This window comes from Ochotona princeps, chromosome 1 (genome assembly GCF_030435755.1).
Source record: "Ochotona princeps isolate mOchPri1 chromosome 1, mOchPri1.hap1, whole genome shotgun sequence".
Taxonomy (NCBI): Eukaryota; Metazoa; Chordata; class Mammalia; order Lagomorpha; family Ochotonidae; genus Ochotona; species Ochotona princeps.
This window is the reverse complement of record NC_080832.1, coordinates 54,596,945-54,619,702: the sequence shown is the minus strand read 5'-3', so window position 1 is coordinate 54,619,702 and position 22,758 is coordinate 54,596,945. Positions and strand designations below refer to the sequence as shown.

Sequence of the window (22,758 nt, the reverse complement as noted above, 5' to 3'; positions counted from 1 at the left end):
CTGGCAGCTCCACTTCCCATCCAGCTCCATGCTTGTGGCCTGGGAAAGCAGTTGAGGATGGCCCAATGGGACACTGCACCCGCGTGGGAGACCCGGAAGAGGTTCCAGGTTCCCGGCATCGGATTGGCGCGTACCGGCCCGTTGCAGCTCACTTGGGGAGTGAAACATCGGATGGAAGATCTTCCTTTCTGTCTCTCCTCCTCTCTGTATATTTGGCTGTAATAAAATGAATGAATCTTTAAAAAAAAAAAAGAGACTATGTTTGCCAGTGGACTCTGAATAGATTTCACTGCGATTGGAACTGAGAGATTGGTAGCAATCCAGAACTGATGAACTATAAAAACTGCCTGAGCAGGATCCTCGGAGCACGCCTCACATTGGGGATCTAGGATGGGTGGGAGGCTGGGTGGGGCTTTTCCCTTTGTTTCTCCCCTGATCCCAGGTACAGGGAAAAAATGATAATATTAGTGTGGAAACAATGGTATTGCCCACTTTCACCCTGTAGCCCTTAACCCTTTGTACCCTAATCAACTAAGTAAGATTATTAAAAAATAATTTAAAAAATCATACATTATGTAATAAATATATATAATATATAGCATATATTATGGATATATTAATTGCCTATTTTCCCCATTGGATTATAAATATCCAGAATGATTTGCTCTGGTTCACTGTTGCATTCCTAAGACCTAATACAGTGTCTGCAATAAAAAAGGCACTCAGTAAATACATTAAATATTCAGTGATTCTTAGACTTGCTGCTGTTGTCTTTTGCTTAACAGGAAATGTCACTCAGCTCTGAATGAGATGATTCTCTTTGGATCTTTCAAATATAAATGGAAACACCAAATTTAAATATCTAAAACTGAGCACTGTGTATAAAATCTACATACCTTCACGTAGTCTAATCTTCCCTTTTCTTGAGCCTGGAATAGAAGAAAAGGAAGATTGGCTTGTTAATTCTTCATGAACTATTTCATGCTTTTGTAACTTTTGCCTCTCAAAGACCAGAACTCAATTTTTTCTTCCTCTTCTTTCCTCCCATATATATGTGTGTGTGTGTGTGTGTATATATATATACATATATATTTACATCAATAGAATACATACAGACACAGATTAAACCTTACACAACAGTATTTCATGAAGTTTATGGAAAAATAGAATTAAAAGATAAGCTTATTTTGGTGCAAAAGAATTTTGAAAACTTTTGAAGAATTCATGGAGTCAGCAGTATGGAATAATGGCCCAAGTGTTTGGGCTCCTGTTCCCACAAGGGAGACACACAAGCTTCTGGCTCTTGGTTTCAGCCTGGCTCAGCCTCGGCTGTTGGAGCCAACTGGGGAATGAACCAGAGGGTGGATCTCTCCACATTTAGATTCTAACATATGGAAGAGTTGAGAGAACAGGACAACAAGCACACTCTGCTTAAACTTGGACATCATGTTCTTCATCGCACCATTTTGTGCCCCCAGCATTTTTCACATGACCACTATTAAATTTTAAAAACTAACAATAACGCCATACTATCCAACACATAACCCATATTTACTCACTGTTAACCCACTATCTAACACACAACTCATTTCCCCATTTTTTCAGGAGTATCTTTTGTAGCTCTTCCCCCCAGATCAGAATTCATCAAGATTCACAGATTTCACCTTTTAATGTTTTTCCTCACAGCTTTTGAAATCTCAACCAATTCCTCATGGTTTTTCATAAAAGGAAAATAAAAGCCATTAATGTCTTTTCATGGAAACCAGTCACTTTTGGAGACCAGAACAGCTCTCTTATGAAAAAAGGTCTCTTTAAGTTGTCCTATGAGTTGTGTCATTTAGCTTGTCTGTGTTTGGCTTGTAAGCTGCAAGTTGGGTCTACAAAAGCTTGCTTAGATTTAGATAATACATTTTGGCAAGAATATTTCTTGTGGAATATTCTATACCTCTTTCAGAGCTACTGAGGTTATCACAAACCACTCCAAGATTGTGATTTGGACATTTCCAATGACACTAAAGCCCTCTGAAATCAATATACTATTAAAAAACAATGTAGGGTTTCCAGTCAAATGTTTTCAGAGATCTAAGACTTTCAGTGAACTAAGAAGAGTTCGAACTTGGTGCTGAGATACAGTGTAGCAAAAGCAGCATGAGTCAGTTCTTGCAGAAATTTTAAAGCCAGGGTAGTAGCATTCTTGGTCCAGTTTTACTTTTATGTACCTTTTCAAAAAATAAAGTAATTGTTTTAAGATCTTTTTAAAACAATTTTTATTGGAAAGTCTAATTTTACAGAGAGAAAGATCTTTTGTCCGTTGGTGCACTCTCCAAGTAGTTGCAATAGCTGGAAATAAGACAATCTGAAACCAGGAACCAGAAGCTTCTTCAAATTCTCCCATGCAAGCACAGGGTCTCAAGGTTTTAAGGCATCCTCTATTGCTTTCCCAGGTCACAAGCACAGAGTTGGATGGGAAGTGGGGCAGTTGAGACATGAATTGGCACCCATATGGGATCCCGGAGCATGCAGGGAGAGGACATCAGCCACTAGGCCACCATGACGAGTCCAGTAATTCTGGTTATATTAAAATCTGTTCCAACTACACAGTAACTCCTGTAGGAGTGGCAGGGAGCCCTGAAAACGTTTGTCAGCCACATCCCTACTTCAGTGAGCCACCTTGATGCTGGACAAACATGCCCCGGACTTTGTTCTAGGACCATCCGTTCCACAGATGGTTGGAGACCAAAAATTTAAATAGCAACATGCTCACAATCTGTTTTGGATTCTCAAAATCCCAAATGATTCTGAAATTCATTTTAGGATAACTGGCATCTGACACTGAAGTTGATCCTGAGGTCGCAAGTATTCCACTCTTTCCATTTGCCATCCTTCTCCTTGGCTCTTGCTGATGACCATGCATTGTTCAGTTACAGCACTAACTAAGGGTCTTCAGGTTGGCTGTGTGGCTCAGCAGTTAAGACGCTGCTTGGGATGCCTGCATCCCACATTGGAGGCCCTGTGGTCTGCAACTAATTCCAGCTTTCTATTAACACGCATCCTGGGAAGCAGCAGGTGAAGGCTTAAGTACTTAGATCCAGGCCACGTATGTACAAGATGAATTGAGTTTGAGGTTTCTGGCTTTGGCCAGGTCCAGATGTGACCATCACGGGCATTTGGAGAGTGAAGCACTGAATGTGAGATCCCTCCCTTCCTTCCTGTTGCTCTGTCTCTCAAGCAAAATGAAAATATATAAAAATTAGTGTATCCTCTCTAACAATTGTACATTTGTCCTAACCAGAGCTCCTCTTTGTTTCTGCTCTCTCAACATTCTCATTTTCCAGTGTTTCAGTCTGTTCATGTTATGGCAACGCTGTGGTGATGGTGCTGTCACTTTTCATACGCTTCTACTCATTCAGCTTACAAAACATTGCAGAACTAATGTTGAGCAGATAGAGGTTGTATATGTAGCATTTCTCTGCCATCATTCCCAGTAGAACACTTCTGCTGGGTGAAAGGTAGTGGCCCAGCCAGAATTGCAAAATCAAAAGGAGAGCTTCAAGTTTAATGCACAGGGCCTATTAGGAACACAGAAAATGGTTCTAGCTTTGTTAAGGAACACAGGTATTTTAATACTGTAAGGTGAGCTGTGGAGAAACTATGTAATTTGTAATGACTGAGGGTCGGCTTTTCCTTTTGGGGGCACTAAGCCAACTCCTGGGATTTCCATTGGAAAAAAAAAATCCAACAGCAGTTTCTTCAGGAAAGAGTGAATATAAAGCTGTGACAGGAACAACTTGAGTAGCAGCTCTCCTGGAAATTTCTGTAAAACCTTTTTTTCTTAATTCATAATTTATTATTAGACAAATCACTTTAGAGAACTCCAGTGCTACGAACTACTCAGGTTTACCTACAAGCTACTTTCAAACTTGAAGCTCTCCTTTTACTTTGCAGTTCTAGCTGGGCCACTACCCTTTCACCTGGCAGAGAAATGTCACAATCTATATCTGCTCAACATTAGTTCTGCAATGTTTTGCAAGCTGAGAGTAGAAGTGTATGTAAAGTGACAGCACCATCACCAGTGGTGCCATAACGTGAACAGACTACAGCATTATAGAGCCTGGGCTTGAGTCCTGGCTCTGCTGTGATCCGGCTTCCTGCTCCTGTGCACCACTGAAGGGGAGCAGGTAATGCCTCAGGTGTCTGGGCTCCTCTACCCACACAGGAGACCCAGATTTGATTTCTGGCTCCTGGAGTCAGCCTGATACAGCCTTGGCTGCTGTAGGCATTAGGGGGAATGAACTAGCAGATGGAAGATCTTTATCTCTAATAAACTGTAAAAACCTCACCTCAGGCATTGTGGTCCTGTACAACCTTTTTATTTATGATTATCTTGTACCTAAAAGAATCATTTATTTTTAAAGACAAATGTAAAATATTTAAACCTTTCTATGTATATGATACGAATCTACTTTAAAAAATGATTTATTGGGTCTGGCGTGGTGGCCTAGCGGCTGAGCATGAACATGCCGGGAACCATATGGGCGCCGGTTCTAATCCCGGCTGCTCCACTTCCCATCCAGCTCCCTGCTTGTGGCCTAGGAAAGCGGTCAAGGATGGCCCAAAGCCTTGGGACCCTGTGTCCCTGTGGGAGACCTGGAGGAAGTTCCTGGCTCCTGGCTTTGGATTGGTGAAGCACTGGGCATTGTGGTCACTTGAGGAGTCAATCATCACATGGATGATCTTCCTCTCTGTCTCTCCTCCTCTCTATATATCTGAGTTTACAATAAAAAAAATCTTAAAAAAATTTATTCTCTTTATTTGAAAAATAAAAACTTTAGAGTTTATAAACATGTAACAATTTAAAGACAAAAGCAGGGCCCGGCGGCGTGGCCTAGCGGCTAAAGAAAAAAGCAAATGATGGATCCAGTCCCCTGCATAAGTAGTATTTCTCATTGAAAATTACCTACTCATATTCTTTCTGTAAAGTAGCTAATTTGGGAGGCCTTGCAGTTCCAGTTACACCTGATGATTGGTTGCTCATACAACAAATGGTCAGGGAGAATCTATTCAGAGTCAGGCTCTGCTTAGGCACTAGAAATAGTCATGAACAGAACAGATAAGAGCCTCCGCCTGCATGCTCTGTGGGAGGTACAAGATTTTAGACAGGCTTCATGTATAAACCACAACTTAAGCTCTGTGACAGCAGGGAAATGTTCTCTCTTGGTCATAGCTCTTATGTCTTGGTCAGTGTCTGAATGAGTGGGTGGATATGCAATTTAAAAAAGCAGGTATTGCTTATGTAGTGTCTATTTAGGGAACTCCGGAAGCAAAATTCAGTTTTCTCACTCCTAGTTTTAGAAAAGCTGGATGTTTTGTTTCAGAGCTCATAACAGCTAAGGTGGAGTCATTAGTTGGTGCTTAATAAATTTAACTTGCACTGAACAATGCCACATGCTAACTTTCTCATCTATCTCCTACTTGTAAATAGACTATATGTAGAAAGCAGAGTTAAACATTTCATGCAATTGGAACAAAAGAATGGAATGGAGAATGCACTTGTAGTTTTAGTGTAATTAAGTGCTTCAGCCTGGAAAGGCATATGTGGTGAAGAAGTAAAAGAAGTAGAAGTAGAGAATAGAAGTTAGGAAGCCTCCACAGGAGAGTTTTCAAGATGTGCCTGGCTAGCATCCTCACCTTGCATGCTCTGGTTTCCCATACTGGTGCTGGTTTGTATCCGGGCTGCTCCACTTCCCATCCAGCTCCCTGCTCGTGGCTTGGGAAAGTAGTGGAGGATGATCCAAAGCCTTGGGACCTTGCACTCATGTGGGAGACCTGGAAGAAGCTACTGGCTCCAGGCTTCAGATCGGCTCAGCTCTGGCCACTGCAGCCACTTGGGGAGTGAATCAGCAAATGGAAGATCTTCCTCTCTGTCTCTCCTTCTCTCTGTAAATCTGCCTTTCCAATAAAAATAAATAAATCTTAAAAAATGTGTACCTCAAAGCCCAGGGTATGGAATGCTTGTCTACTAGGAAAGCAAGTGTCTTAATTGTGACCACTCCAAGGGCAACTGTGACCTTCTGGGAAGATGGATAGGTTGAGAATCAGAAAATATGGTTCTTGGGAGCAGGCACTGTGGTGCAGCTGGCTAAGCCACTGCTGTGGTGCAACCGGCTAAGCCCCATCCTATACCAGAGTGCTGATCGGAGTCCTGGATACTGTGCTGAAATGTGCCTGAGAAGGCAGCAGAAAATGGCTGCAGTACTCGGGTCCCTGCCACCCATCAGGGAGAGTCAGATGGACTTTGAGGCTCCTGGCCTCAGTCAGTGATAGCCCCAGATGTTGTAGGCATTTTGGCAATCACGCAACAGATGGAAGACCTATCTCTGTGTTTTCTACTCACTGTTACTCTTTCAAATAAATCAAATAAACCAACCTGAAACTGGATTTCTAGTTCTCAACTGATTGATTCCTTGAATAGCATTAACATTTTTATACGGGTCTCCATTGCTTGTTGGTGAAGTTAAGAGCAGACCAGAAGGCTGGGCTGGCTGGATTGGGCTCACCTGGTTAGCCCGTGGAAGCTACAGCTGCTTAGCAGCCTGGCCTGAAGTCCATGATGTGTTTGTATATCTCTGTTCTGCTCTGTCTAATGTGACTTTTAGTTTGGGCTTCTGTGTGCATCAGTGTATAACCTCAAAAGCTAAAAGAGAACAAACTACATAAATTCCCTAAATCTCCTTAAGGAGAATGGAATATTAACCTACCTTCCTTTCTCTGATGACTGCCACTTATCACACATATTTCTAGTAGAGTGAGATCTTATTAGAATAACTTTCTCACTGCAGCCCCAAGCAGGCTGATAAGGAATCCGTGCAGACTGCATTTGAACATCCGCAGACTGGAGCTCTTCCTGCTCTCTGTTCCTCTCCTGCGGCTGCTGCCAATTCCACCACACCTGGCGAGTCCCGGAGGGCTTCATTATGAGGGTCTTGGAAAAGAGATGGACTCATCTCGGTGCCTCCTGCAGGTGTGCCCCTTGTCAATCCGGGTCACGAGAAAAGAAAGTAATTTTTTTTCCCACTCTTTAGCGGCTCACAGAGAATGTGTGGTTTGAACCTTGTTTTATCTTTTTTTTTTTTTTTTTTTTAAATGTGAAGGTAGACGATAGAGAGTGCGCCAGTGCTCATGACACGGGAGGCCTCCTCCGACAGCCGTGGTGAGCGCTGTAAAACAATATTCCCTACAAAAGCAGAAAAAAGCCAGCACTATGATTGGAAGGATGAACAAAGGGATTAATTCCAAAGGTTTATATACCGGTCTCTGCAGACCAAAGGCAGATAGATTCCCTGTTGGTAAGTAATGGATGTACAATGTGGTCTTTTACTTTAAGAAACAAATGCTTTTTTATATGTCAGCTAACAAAGAAGGGTTGGATGACATAAATGAACTGTTTCCAATTTCCAACCACTGTTATCTGGACTTGAAAGCTGGATATGGGGACACCTTTTTTTTTTCTCTCCCCTAAAAGCAGAAAACTAATATTCCACAGCAGGGAGCCCAGAAATCGCTGGAGAGTGATCTTCTCTGCCTATCAAGTTATTCTTCCCAAATGTTATCAGCTGCATTTTGGAGTAAGTCATTTTTTAAAAAAAGATTTTCTGTTTTAAACTGTCAAGGACAATTACCTCCCTCACCTCAAACTTTTTAGCTGAAACAAGAACACCCATTTGCCCTCCACCTGAATCCATCAACTGCTGACCTTCTGTTACTTTGGCCTTCTCATGCTATATCACCCCTCGTTATTTGAAAACATGTCTTAGAGATCTTGATGCTTCCTAAAATATTCCAGCACTTACTTTCTTCTTTTTAGAAGATTTCTTTATTTTTATTGGAAAGTCAGATATACAGAAAGGAGGAGAGACAGAGAAAGATCTTCCATTTGCTGATTCACTCCCCAAGTGGCTGCAGTGGCCAGAGCTGAGTCGATCTGAAGCCTGGAGCCAGGAGCTTCTTCCAGGTCTCCTACATGGGTACAGAGTTCCAAGGTTCTGGGCCGTCCTCAACCACTTTCCCAGTCTATAAGCAGAAAGCTGGATGGGAAGTGGAGCAGCCAGGACAAAAACCAGTGCCCATATTGGATCCTGGTGCATGAAGGCAAAGACTTTAGCCACTAGGCTACTGTGCTGGGACCCAGTACTTATCTTCAAAGAGCAAGACACATTTCTGCATAAGCACAGACTCCATGATCATCACTGTAATATTATTTGAAATACTGTTCAAAGTCTCCGACATTAACCAACAATGTCTTCTTGAGCTGCTTTGATCCCAACCCAGATGGGATTAAACAATCTCACATCGCCTTTGGGTATCATCTTACTAAGCACTTTGAATCTGCAACAGCCTTCATACCATCACCTTTGCTGTCTTTTATATTAGTGGTTATTTTTGGTGGGGTAGGGGAGCATCAGGTAAGTTGCCTGGTATAATGCTCAGCAGTCTATGTTTGTCCAATTATTTTCTCATGATGAGATGTTTTCCCTTCTGGAAGACAATCATGTATTTTAACGCTACACTCTCTTACAACAGGAGTCACCCTGGCTCCTTGGAGAAAACAGTCTTCCTGAAATAAATTTTCTGTGTATTTGCACTGAGATTTAGAGGCGAGGTTCAGTTTATTTGCTAAAAGGAGTTTTTAGGGAGTTACAGAGGAAGAATACTTCCACCCTGTTTCCAGAATTGTTTGTGTATAGTAGAAGGGGATTTGAAAAAATCGTCACAAATCGGAAATCTGCTAGCCTTAGAGTCAGGGTGGCCCAGAGAGTGGGTTGATAGAAACAGGCCTTCAGCTTCCCAGCTGTCCAGACACAAAGCAAGAAAAACATCAGAATATAAAGAAACAGGATTGATCTTATCTTTGCTTTCTTAATTCTTTGAAATTTCTTATTTGAAACAGAAAAAGAAATCTCTTCCGTCAGCTGGTTCACTCCCCAAATGTCCACAGCAACTGGGCCAGGATGAAGCTCAGAACTCCATCCAGGTCTCCCAAGTCAGTGGCCGGGCCCCTAATACTTGAGTTATCATCTGCTACCTCTGCTAATGCACATTATCAGGAAGCTGCAACAGGAAGCAGAGCTGGGACCGGAAACTTGGCACTCCGATATGGGAAGTGGCTGTGCCAAGTGCCCACTCCTGTCTTAACCATCCTTGCCTACTAAGTAGAGCACAGAGGGTGTCTGCAAGCATGACAACATCCAGAACTGGACTGTGTGTGTCGCTGATTCACAGTCTCTTGCACTTGGGAAAGTGAATCACCATTCAGAGTGAAACGTGAATGTCTTATGATGAACTTTTTCATGTTCTCTTCCTCTGGTTTAGCATTCAGTTGCAGAAGGCTGTAATGCCTGGTCTTTGACAGAGAGGGGCTTGCATTAATACATCTCAGTTACTCTTTTGCAATTGGTTTTCTGTGTGCTCTTGTAATCAGGGCAAGACATGAGGTTGCATATTGCAGTTGGACAAACAACAAAATCTACCTGGATCTTGGGCAAGCATAAGCAAGGAAATCCAGCACAGAGAATTGATTTGCTTCTTTCAATAGCAAGACCCCAAGGTGATGGCCTTCAATATGGGTGGTGCACCTCAAGTTCACTGTGTTCAAAGCCAAACTTAAGTCAATTTCTCATTTAACTTTCCTACTTCTCTTTATGGCGCATTTCTTTATGTTACCCAAGTTCTATATCTTAGTTTTGGCCTCTAGCTCTCCATAGTCCACACCTGCCAGCTTCCTCCATTTTATGTTTTTAGGTACTACGTATCTTCTTTTTTGAAGTGATTTGGCACCTCCACTCACCCATCCTTATTGGATTGAGGATTTCCTTCTACACATCGCAACAGGTTTCCATAACCTTCCTAAATAATCTTGCCTCTCTTATTTCCCCACTCCCTTCCTTTAATATAATGTAGTCAGATGTTCCCCACTCAAAAATAGTTCAGACCTTGATACCATCTGGCTCAAAATATTTCAAAATTTGCTTCATGACTTCTGAAACAAGCCCATCTTACACAGGCAAGGTTCCAAAACCTTTCCTTTTTAAAAATCTAGGTAGAACTGGCACTGTAGCCTAGTGGCAGCCTTGCATCCACTGGGATCTCCTATGGGTGCCAGTTCATGTCCCAGCTGCTCCACTTACAATACAGCTTCCTACTTGTGGCCTGGGAAAGCAGTCAAGGATGGCCCAAAAACTTGAGACCCTGCACCATGTGGGAGACCCAGAAGAAATTCCTTGTTCCTGGCTTCAGATCGGCTCAGTTCTGGCCATTGTGGCCATTAAGGAGTGAACTAGCAGGTGGAAGATCTTTCTCTCTGCATCTGCTTCTCTCTGTAAATCTGAACTTCCAATTACAATAAATAAATCTTTAAAAAATTCAATAAAATCTAGGTAAAATCCACAGTAGATAAAATCCACCAATTTAACCCATGTAAACGTTACAGTTCAGTGACATTTAGTATATTCACAACGTTGTGTTACTATTATCACTGCAAGTTCTGAACACTTTTGATCATGTCACAAGGAAGCCTGTACCCACTAAGCCATCACTCTCCACTCCCCTACCTGCCAGCCTCTGGCAAAAAACCATCTACTTTCTGTTTCTATGGATGTTTCATCTAATGGAATCACCATCTAGTGTCCTTTTCTATCTGGCTTTTTTCATTAATCATAATGTTTTTAAGGTGCACCTTGTTGTAGTGTGTATTTAGACCTCATTTGCCTTTATGGCTGAAAAATTACAGTGTGTGCCTCTACTACATTTATCTATTCATCAGGTGATGGACATGGGGTTATTTCTATACTTGGCTATTGCGAATACTGCTGATAACATTCATGTACATGTTTTCATCTGAACTGAAGGCTTTAAATATAGTTATTACCTATTACTAGAGCAGTTCTTCACCTGTCTCTGAATGGCATCCCTCGGTCTTTGCATTCTATCTAAATTATGCTCCCCCTGCTTGAATATAGTGCATGCCTGGAATCAGGGCCAGACCTGAGACTGAACATTGCACAGTCCATCTGCAACACTTTTCCATGCTTTCCTTTACCTACGAAGTTCTCCATTCCCATCTTGGCCATTAAGATCTTGTACAGAGACTACTATATATATTCACTACTTCATAAAACTTTCATTGGCTTTCCCAGCTGAACACAAATTCTCTTTCCTCTTGAGTTCCTCAACTGGCTTATTCTCATTCATCTGTTTCTTTTATCCCCCCTCAATCTTTAGTAATTTGTTGCTATATCTTCTGTACTCAATGACTTTGCTTCATTATGTGCAGTAGAAACCCTTAAGAACTATTTTAAGAACCATCAAGAGTTACTTCAGCGTTTGTGGTTGTACCTACTATGCTTCCAACTACTAACACCAGATACTTTCTGAGGTTGGAGTATTTTAATATTATTTCCTTTGAAATAATTAAAAATATCTTAATAACTAGAGATGACTACATGTGGTATAAGTGACATTTCTTTCAATGTACAATTTCTCTTTTAAGAAAACAGCCATGCTGGGCCCAGCGCAGTAGTCTAGTGGATAAAGTCCTTGCCTTGAATGTGTTGGGATCCCGTATGGATGCCAGTTCATGTCCTGGATGCTCCACTTCCCCTCCAGCTCCCTGCTTGTGGCTGAGAAGGCAGTAGAGGGCGGCCCAAGACGTTGGGACCCTGTACTTGTGTGGGAGACCCAGAAGCTTTTGGCTCCTGGCTTTGGATTGGTTTACCTGTTGCTGTAGTCATTTGGGGAGTGAACAAATGGATGGAATATCTTTCCCTTTCTGTCTCTCCTTCACTCTGTAAATCTGCCTTCCCAATAAAAAAAATAAGTCTTTTTTTTCCTTAAAGATTTACTTATTGTTATTAGCAAGGGAGATACACAGAAACAAGGAGACAGAAATAAAAATCCTCTGCCTGCTGGTTTACTCCCCAAGTGGCCACAATGGCCAGAGCTGAGCCGATCTGAAGCCAGGAATCAGGAGCTTCTTCCGGGTCTCCTATGTGGGTGCAGGGTCCTAAGGCCTTGGGTTGTCCTCAACTGCTTTCCCAGGCCATAAACAGGGGGCTTGATGGGAAATGGAACAGCCAGGACATGAATTGGCGCTAATTTGGGATCCCAGTAGATGCAGGCTGAAGATTTAGCCACCGGACTACCACAGCAGGTGGAAAAATAAGTAAATCTTTAAGAAGAATTAAAGAAAATTGACCATGTCTCTTTTTATGAAGGTTCTTCTAAATTCTTGAAAGTCCTCCTGCAAATATGGGTATATTTGTGACTATCCAATGGAGAGCTCAGTGTTCATTTAATATATTCAGCTGGATGTTTTCAACCAAAATGTAAAACTAATATATTGAAATGTAATCCAATTATAGCCACTAACACCATATATACATTCAGTTCAGAAATTAAAAACAAAAAACAAAAAACAAAACCACACACACAAATACACCCTACTAATACAGTGTTTGGTAACTAGGGGTGATGTTTCCTTGTCCTGTCCTTCACTTAACCTTTTCAACATTTTTCAAATGGGACTGATTTTATTTTGCTCCTTTTATAACTAATGTTTTGGTGCACAGCTGATATGAAAGCCTTTGCCACATCACTGATATTTTTCTTGGGACTGAATCCCAGAAGTAGATTTAGCATAACAAAGTATACAAAATTTTAACTAAAAGTTTTAAAATAAAAACAAATAGGAGAGTATTTAAAACATGAGATATCTTCACAGAAATGTACAATTATGTATCATTTATCACTGTTTTAAAGATTAAAAAGTATTGGGTTTGGTGCATGTTCCAGCAGCTCCACTTCCCATCTAGCTTCCTGCTTGTGGCCTGGGAAAGCAGTATTGGACGGCCCAAAGCCTCGGGCAGCTGCCCTCTGGCACATGTGGCTACTCTTGAGGCCTGTCCACCAAGAAAGGACCATTCACAGTACAACATGGCTCCCTGAAGGGCTCCCATCACCCACATCTGTAGATCTGTAGATCTTTTCTCTGGGATTGGACAGCACCCTTGGGAGGCAGTCTGCCAGTTTGCTACCTGGTGAATGGAGAGGAGGTTAAGGGAGCTCTCAGCATTCTGAGAGCCCATCAGGGGCAAGACTTGGGAGAAGGGAAGTCTCTCCTTTGAGAACACAGATGACCACAAGGACCTTCCGCTGGAACCACACTGCTACCCCAGCCTCAGCTGGGCCTACTGTCCCATGTCTGGACCCTTATATGAACCCAACCCATTACACACATGAAGCTGAATACATTCTATGAGGCTGCTGTATAAAAAGGAAACAATCTTTTTGCACCAATGCCTAAAATTAAGCAGAAAATATTCCCTAGTATCTGCCACCCCAACTCCATTGGGAGGAAAGTAATCAGTGTAAACCCCTTCCCTTCCCTCTGCGCTTCGAGCTTTTCTCTCCTCCTCCCTCCTGTATAACACCTCAGAATGAGTATTCAGGGTCCAAGTTTGTTTTAAAATAACCCAATGAGCTGACAGACGGAGCTCCTGGAATTCTGCTGTCTGCGCTAGAGTCCACAGATGGTTAACTGCCGGCAGTTACAGGGTGGTGCTGTTACCATACCCCAATGTTTGAAAGCCTTCAGAAAAAAAAAACTGAGTTAATTAGCATGCACCACAAGCACTTGTTTTGTATTGCAATGGTCTAAGAATTTGGATAATAAGAAAACACAACAGTGCATTCTACCAAATTCTGAGATTTTACTAAAAATGTAGATTATAAGGAAAGAATTCAACCTCTGTGAATGTGCTCTTTTTTTTTTTTTTTTAAGATTTATCTATTTTATTACAAAGTCAGATATACAGAGAGGAGGAGAGACAGAGAGGAAGATCTTCCGTCCAATGATTCACTCCCCAAGTGAGCTGCAACGGTTGGTGCGCGCTGATCCGAAGCCGGGAACCAGGAACCGCTTCCGGGTCTCCCAGGCAGGTGCAGGGTCCCAAAGCCTTGGGCCGTCCTCGACTGCTTTCCCAGGACACAAGCAGGGAGCTGGCTGGATGGGAAGTGGAGCTGCCGGGATTAGAACCGGCTCCCATATGGGATCCTGGGGCGTTCAAGGTGAGGACTTTAGCCGCTAGGCCACGCCGCCGGGCCCTGAATGTGCTCTTAAATGACTAATCTATCACCTTACCCGTTAAGAAACACTGATTATGTTGTATAATAAACTAAACAGTAATAGTAGCTAATATAGGAATAATTCTCAATTTACCTCTCTAATCTGCTTCATCCACAAATCTCTTCCAAGAAACTCCTGATGCAAGACTACAGGTGCTGAGTTCAGGTTAAAGGTCGCAGAGTCAGTGCTTTTTTCTTTAATAAAGGGCTGGAGGTCAGAATTAATCTAGAAAAAAGTTGAACGAGAGAAATCAATGCGATGTGCGTACACTGTATATTTTCGTCATGCTCAGAAAGCTAGTCAATACACTGAGAAACGAGGGTGTAAGGAATGCAATTTTTAGGTGCACTTTAATAATTTAAAGTGTATTTTAGACAATTTAACAATAACTGAAAATTCTTCAGAAGTAGTTTTCCCTAATAATATTTTTTTGGGAAGGAGCAGCATCCTCCATTTTACTTTTTGAGTCCACAGCTAATGATTTAGATAAAGACTTAATAAATGTAGTGCCTAATAAATTAACTGAAGATTTAGTAAAATACGCCAAAAACGCTTCCGAATCTCTTCCATCTAGGCATATATTTTCTAACTTTATTGAACCAATTAAACAATACTTGAAAATGTTAAATCCATTAAAAAGTATTTCTTCATTTGTTAATGTTTGCTACAGAGGTGAGGGCCTGCAGCCCATCACGGTCCACGTATCAGGATGGAGAGGGATGGGCGAGGGGGTGAGAAGGCAGGGAGCCAACGCACTGCTCTTTACTGTCAGCCCACATCAGCACCTGGGCACAAACAGCATCCTTGATGTCATCCCAGGGACCTCGAGACAGGGGGAGAGGGGATCCAATTTTTAAAAAGGCAACAACATAGCCACTAATTTGGGGGACATTTTGTATTTCATGCATCATTCAACAAATCAGTTATTACAAATAAAGCTTTTAATTTTATTAAGCATGTTCCCAATTGCATTAGCGATCTGTAAGTTGACTGACATAAGGAGCTATAAGAAAAATAAAAAATAGGAAAGCTCTTCAAAAAGTTCAGGAACACACAAATTATGAAAAAATTGCATGAATTTTAAAACTGCTTTGAACCAAATAAACTTACCTTTGAATCTTTTTTTTCTTTGTGGTACACTTATATTTTTCCATTATGTGAGTGGCATGATTACATGTTATTTAAATCTGCAAGAGTTCTCTCAAGAATCCTTTTGGGATGTAAGCAAATATAAACACCACAAATATGGTTTCAGCAAGCTCGAGTTCTCTGCCAAAATTACAGTCCTTACTAATCATATAACAACAATCACCTTTTATAACTGATAGATCTTAAGTGCACAATAAGTGGGTTTTTTTTTTTTTTTTTTTTTTTTTTGGTGGAGATACAAAAGCAGCTTTCTAGATGGCTAATGGTTTCTTGGGTAACGTGTTGGTTAGGCAAGCACTGACAGAAGCTAAAGGGCATCACATACCTTGTGACTCATGGCCAAGTGCTTCCCGTACTGAAACGCCATATCCTGCACCTTCGCACCATGCTTTGCTAACTCCATTGCAGCTTGGCAGCTCTTTGCCAGTAAGGCACCATGAGAGAGAAAAGTCTGCTTCTTCCAAGTTGATATTCCAATATCATCTGTGATATAATTTCCCTAAAAGGGTAACAACAAAAGTCAAGATTTTAAAAAGGCTTTAGGAGTAATTGTTTCTAGTTTTTGAATAAAGTTGAGAAATGAACCATCCAAAACACTAGGGTTGTTGCAACGAGAGATAACTTAAAATGCTGAACCGCGGTTCAACCCATGGAAGACTAGGGTCCTGCTGTTTAGAAATATATTACTACATATGTTATTGACTTAAGGAACTTCTATTAAAATATACTCAGTGGGATAAGGCAAAAAGAACCAATTTTTGACTTCCAAACTCACTACCTTCATCATTGATTCATACTGAATGTTTTTCTAGAACATAAGCGTTGCATTTAAGCTATGTGAAAGTGTCAATGGCTTAACAAAGGCACTGCATCCTCTTATGGAGAGTTATGCAGAAAAAAAAATCAGGGGAGGTAAACCACTATAACGAAGAGTGGTCAGATTACAGCATTCGCCAGCGCTTATTTCCCTAAGAAGCAAAGCCATAAGGGAAAATTAAAAAAAAAAAAAAAATCGAGTAGCTAAAGTCCTTGCCTTGAACACCGGGATCCAACATGGGTGCCAGTTTGTGTCCCAGCCGCTCCACTTTCCATCCAGCTTCCTGTTGTGGTCTGGGAAAGCAGCTGAGAAGGGCCCAAAGCCTTGGGACCCTGCACCCATTTGGGAGACCCGGAGGAGCTCCTGGCTCCTGGCTTCAGATTGGTGCAGCTCTGGCCATTGTGGCCACTTGAGGAATGAACAACTAGATGGAAGATCTTTCTCTCTGTCTCTCCTTCTCTATGTAAATCTACCTTTCCAATAAAAACAAATACATCTTAAAAAAATTTTTTTTTGAAAATCACTGTGATTTTTATGTGCAAGTAGGCGTATCTACTACCCTAGACCAGTGTTTTCTAACAGAAATATAATATAAGCCATGTAGACAATGTAAAACTGTGTAGGAGCCACAAAGTGCAAAGAAACAGGTGAAATTAATCTTTAATTATTATTTTATTGTTTTCCCCAATAAAGCTTTTAAAAAAAATTTATTTTATTTTTTATTGGAAATGTAGATAGACAGAAAGAGATACAGAGAGAAAGATCCTCTGTCCACTGGTTCAGTCCTCAAGTGGCCACAACAGCCAGAGATGAGCTGATCTGAAGCCAGGAGCCAAGAGCTTCCTCCAGGTCTCCCATGTGGGTGCAGGGTCCCAGGGCTGTAGGCCGTCCTCGACTGCATTCCCAGGCCACAAGCAGGGAGCTGGATGGGAAGTAGAGAAGCCAGGACATGAACCAGTGCCGATATGGAATGCTGGTGCATGCAAGATGATTTAACCACTAGGCTATTGTGCTGGCCCTACCTCAAAATAGTTTTATACTACAGGAATTCATCCCTCCCCTTCACTCCTTTCCTCCCTCCCCACTTGTTGCTACATTATCATAATAATGCAGTCCCTTAGTCAAAGGTAGAAATTTAACTTACTGATATTTAAATGTATGATGACGCGATAAGCACCAGCAAAGGTAGAAAATCTAGTATCATAAGATAGAGAGGGCCCGGCAGCGTGGCCTAGCAGCTGAAGTCCTCACCTTGAACGCCCCAGGATCCCATATGGGCGCCGGTTCTAATCCTGGCAGCTCCACTTCCCATCCAGCTCCATGCTTGTGGCCTGGGAAAGCAGTCGAGGACGGCCCAAGGCTTTGGGACCCTGCACCTGCCTGGGAGACCCGGAAGTGGTTCCTGATTCCCAGCTTCGGATTGGCACAGAACCAGCCGTTGCACTCACTTGGGGAGTAAATCATCGGACGGAAGATCTTCCTCTCTGTCTCTCCTCCTCTCTGTATATCTGACTTTGTAATACAAAATAAAATCTTAAAAAAAAAAAATAAGATAGAGATATATTTGTAAGTTTCATTGGGAGTTCTACCTTTATTCAGGAGTACAGACACATATTACATAGTACCTTTACTTCCTGGTAAGCTAGTCTCCTTTGTACAGTTCAAGTGCATATACACACACATATGTGTCTGTGCGTGTGTGTTTAGATACACATGTACATATGTATATATTTTATACTTATACATTTGTATAAATATACATTGTGCTTTGCATATTGGCTGTCTTATATCAGAGAGAACATATATTTGTCCTTTTTGGATTGGTTTACTTTGGCTTTCGGCAGGGACCATTTTGCTGCAAATTGTAAGATTTCATTCTTTTTTTATGGTTGAGTACTATTCCCCAGAGTAAATGTATCATGATTTCTTTATCCTTTCCTCTGTTGATCTGATGACCACTGGGTTAATTTCATATCACCACTACTGTGAACTGGGCTGCTATGAATAAAGTGTTGCAGGTCATTCTCCCGAATGCAGATTTCATTTCATTTGGATATGTCCTCAGGAATGGGATGGCTGGGTTGTATGGCAGATCAATTTTTAGTTGTCTGAGAACTCTCCATATTAATTTCCATAGTGGTTGTACTAGTTTATACTCCCACCAGGATTAGGGTACCTTTTCCTCCACATCTGCACCCATAGCTGCTATTTGTTGATTTCTATATAAAAGCCATTCTCAACTGGAATTAGGCAGAACTTCAATGTGGTTTTTATTTGCCTTTCCTGAATAGCTATGAAACCTAAGCAGATTTTTCATGTGGCTATATTAGACTTTTGAATTTAATCTTTTGAGAAACATCTGTTCATGTCCTTTGCTCACTTCCTAACAGGGCTGTTTGTTTTGCTATGGGGAGTTTCTGGAGCTCTTTGTAGATCCTGGATATTAGTCTCCTATCTGCTGTACAGTGTGTGAAGCTCTTCTCCCATTCTGTTGGTTGCTTTCTCACTTCACTGACCACTTCCCTTGCTGTACAGAAGCTTCTTACTCTGATGCAGTCCCATTTGTTTATTTGGCTTTAACTGCCCGTGCTTCTGGTATCTTTCCTAAGAAGTCTTTGCCTACACCTATGTGTTGCAGAGTATTCGTATGTTTCTCTCTAGTAATTGGATGGTGTCTGGGTGTAGGTTTAGATTCTTGCTCCATTTAGAGCTGAGTTCTGTATAAGATGAAAGGCAGGGGTCTTGTTTCTCACTTCTGTGAGTAGAAATGCAATTTTCCTAGCAGCACTTGCTGAAGAAAGACCATCCTTTCTTCTTGGGTGGTCTGGTGAAATTAATGACATATCTAACCCATATCTAAACATTATCATTTCAACATATAATAAACAACAATTCTAAATGAGGTATTTATTATACACTCTCTTTAATGTGAAGCTTTCAAAGTCAGTGTGTCTTGCACATGACATCGTCGCAGGCCAGGAGCACTGCACTGGACAGCTGTGCCTGGGCAGTGGGCTCCTTAAGGACAGAAACAATGCTGCAAACATACAGAACAACATCCACTGCTTTGAAACCATAACTTTCACATCCAGAGGAGTGGTTAATTCATACAAACATTCTTATTTCTGCACCTCCTGCCACAACCTTTTCACTTTTACTCTTATTTACTTAATTACTCTAATTTTTTTTCCTGCAGCTCATGCCAGACTTTCTACTTTTATTCCTATTTGAAGACAAAATACAATGTATTAAGAAAACTTAAACGGAGGTCATTAAAAGGTCAGCTCAGATTTCGCTCCACCTCTTTTATTATGTTGCAGGGAACCTTCAGCCCACTGGATACATCAAATTCTCGGTTTCATTTTGTTAAGTCTCTGAACAAAAAGAAAGCTCCAAGGGGTGAAGCTGTCAAGGCAGCAGGTTAAGCTACTACCTATGGTGCCAGCATGCCATATTGAGGGTGGGCTGTTCTGTTTACAATCCAGCTCTCTGCTAATGCACCTGGGAAAAGACGTGGAAGAAGACCTAAGTATTTGGGTCCATGCCACCCTGCGGGAGACCTGCATGGATGGAGCCCCATGTTCCTGGTTTTGGTCTGGCCCAGCCCCAGCAGTATTGGACATTTGGAGAGCGGCCCAGCAGGGAAAGATCTCTTTTCTATCTTTTTGTCACTGTGCCTTTCAACTAAATATAATAAATTTTTTAAAAGATTTATTTATTTTTATTACAAAGTCAGATATACAGAGAGGAGGAGAGACAGAGATCTTCCATCCGATGATTCACTCCCCAGGTAGCTGCAACAGCCAGACCTGAGTGATAGATTTTTTTGTGTAATGAGTAAGAGCTATAAATAGGGAGGCAGGGAGACAATGTGAGAAAGTTCACATGGGTTTACCTCCCAAAAGGCTGCAATGGCCAGTTGTAAGCCAGAAGCTTCATCCAGGTCTCTCACGTGGATACAAGGGTTCAAAGCCTTGGGCCATTCTCTACTGCCTTCCCAGGCCATTAGCAGGGAGATAAACTGGAAATAGATTAGCCAGGACACTAACCAGAGTACATATAGAGGCTAGCACTATGCTGGCCCCTTAATTTCTATTAAAAAATGTTGTTGACTTATTTGAAAGTCAGGTTATACAGAGAGACGGAGAGACAGAGATCTTCCACTTTTGGCTCACTCCTCAAGTGGACGATGCACTGGTCATGCAGCAACCAGCCCACAGCCAGAAGGAAGCTACATTCACATTGTCCACATGGTTGACAGGAGGCTCCAGCACTTGGGGCCATTTCTGCTGTTTTTCCCTGGTGATTAGCAAACAGCTGGATTGAAGTCGAACAGCTGAAAAATGAACCAGTGTCCATAAAGGATGCCGGCACTGCAGGTTGTGACTTACTGTGCTATGCCACAATGCTGACCCCTAAACGTCTATTCTTGATGAGAAAAACAACAACAACAAAAACTCATAATAAAAATAGGAACTGATGTGTATGTGTTTAGTATGATAGATATGTGGAGGTGTATTTATAGCCCAAAAGTAAAAAAAAAAATTTCATGGAGAAGCATGAACCTTTCTTTGTGACAATGCAAGTAAGACAGATTTGTACACTGTTTAAGAAAAAAGCAAGAGAAAGCAATATGTCTAAAAAACAGAAAGGAAGAGTTTAAGTATCACTGTTTGAGGACAATACAACCATATTTGGAAAAACAAGAGACCAATTAAAAATTATTATAAATATGAAGATAATTTGGTAAGGTGGCAATGTGTAAAATTAATAATTTGTAACAAACATAATAAAGGTATTAATTACAGCTTTTATGCACAAAAACTAATCAGAAAGTATTGTAAACAAGGGCTTTTTTTTCCAATTTGTGTGTAAAAAGAGAAATTAAAAAATCTAGGAATAAACTTAGAAATATGCAAAATTCCTACTAAGAAAATGTTAAAATACTATTAAAGGAACAAAAGAAGCTTACGTTAATATAAAAACATGATGTTCAGAGATGGTAGGATTCAATCTCATAAAGTAATTCCAATAAAACTAGCAATAACCTTAAAAGCAAGCAACCTGATTATAAAATTCATGTAGAGAAAATAAACACACAAGAACAGCTAAGAAATCTTTGATGAAGAGCAACTTGGGAGTGTAGGAGTGGGGTGAATAGACAAAGTACCGTAATAAAAAGCCCCAGCAACTAAAAAACAAACATGTATTTTGTAAACAGATACTACAACAAGAAAGTCCAGAAAGCAATCAAGTTATAGACGAACGTAACGATATATATATATCTCTTTAAAGATTCATTTTTATTTTTTATTGCAAAGTCATATATACAGAAGGGAAGAGAGACAGAGAGGAAGATCGTCCGTCCAATGATTCACTCCTCAAGTGACTGCCTCGGCCAGAGCTGAGCCAATCTGGAGCCAGAAACCAGGAACTTCCTCCAGATCTCCCATGTGGGTGCAGGGTCCCAAGACTTTGGGCCGTCCTCGACTGATTTCCCAGGCCACAAGCAGGGAGCTGGATGGGAAGTGGAGCTGCCGGGATTAGAACCAGCGCCCATATGGGATTCAAGGCGAGGACTTCAGCTGCTCGGTCACTGCACTGGGCCCGTAACTTTACTATATTTTAGGGAAATATGATGACTGCAGTTCATACCACTGACCAGAATAAATCTAAAATGGTAAAAATAAAAGCAAAACAACCAACTACAAAACTACAGGTGATGGTAAAAGAGAAAGTGCATTTCCTATAATAGACAAAATGGTGAATCTTTTTATGGCGGATTCAAGAATGTTCACCCATGCTGTAAATATTGCTAAAATCAGTGTGGTGGCATAGTCAGCTAATCCTCAGTCTGCAGTACTAGCATCTCATATGCACACCAGTTGCAGTCCTGGCTGCTCTACTTCTGACACAGGTTCGTGCTAATGGGAAGGCAGCAGAGGATGGCTCAAGGTCTTGAGCTCCTGTACCCACTGGGAGTCAGGGAAGAGGCTCCTGGCTTTGGATCAGTTCAGTTCTGGCCATTTGGGGAGTGAAACAGTGGATGGGAGATTTCTGTCTCTCCCTCTCTCAGTACAGTCGATTTTCAAGTAAAAAAACACACACACACACACACACACAGAGAATATATTTCTAAAGATCCCTGGGATCCATATGGGGGACTGTTAGGATTCAACCTAGAATTATGGGATTGAGGAATGGGGAGAAGAAAATGTCATCCTAAGGGATCTTTACAAGATGGGTGAACATTACTGGGCCCTTGTAAGCTGGAGGCAGTGGAGTGAAGGAACGTGAAGGAATGACAGGAGGAGACCAAGGAACGGAAGCTGCTGAATTTGAAGCTGAAAGCACCATGAGCCAAAGACACAAGCAAGCAACTAGAAAAGGCGAGGGAATACAGATTCTTCCAGAGTCTCCAGAGGGAACACAACCCTGTCAGTATGTTGAACAATTAAGACAAATCCCGACCTCCCTATAGCTGGGAAAAAACAGGGTCTTCAGAAAGTAGAAAGCAGCAACTGAAGGTAACTTCACAGTGCTGTAGCTATCAAAATTACAAATGTTATTTGCCTTGTAATCCAACTACCTCACTTCCAGGAATTAATCACAG

At 41.4% G+C, this 22,758-nt stretch overlaps 1 protein-coding gene across 2 annotated transcripts in view; it reads right to left on the bottom strand.

Moving 5' to 3' along the window:
- PDSS2 (decaprenyl diphosphate synthase subunit 2) overlaps positions 1-22,758 on the bottom strand; it is a 275,263-nt gene that overhangs the window by 34,068 nt on the left and 218,437 nt on the right. For both annotated transcript variants that reach the window (XM_058660154.1, XM_058660146.1), the window contains 3 exons: positions 15,654-15,827; positions 14,273-14,404; positions 897-929 (listed from right to left, as the gene is read on the bottom strand). In XM_058660154.1, the coding sequence (XP_058516137.1) occupies positions 897-929; positions 14,273-14,404; positions 15,654-15,827 (339 nt within the window). The remainder of the gene's footprint in view (positions 1-896; positions 930-14,272; positions 14,405-15,653; positions 15,828-22,758) is intronic.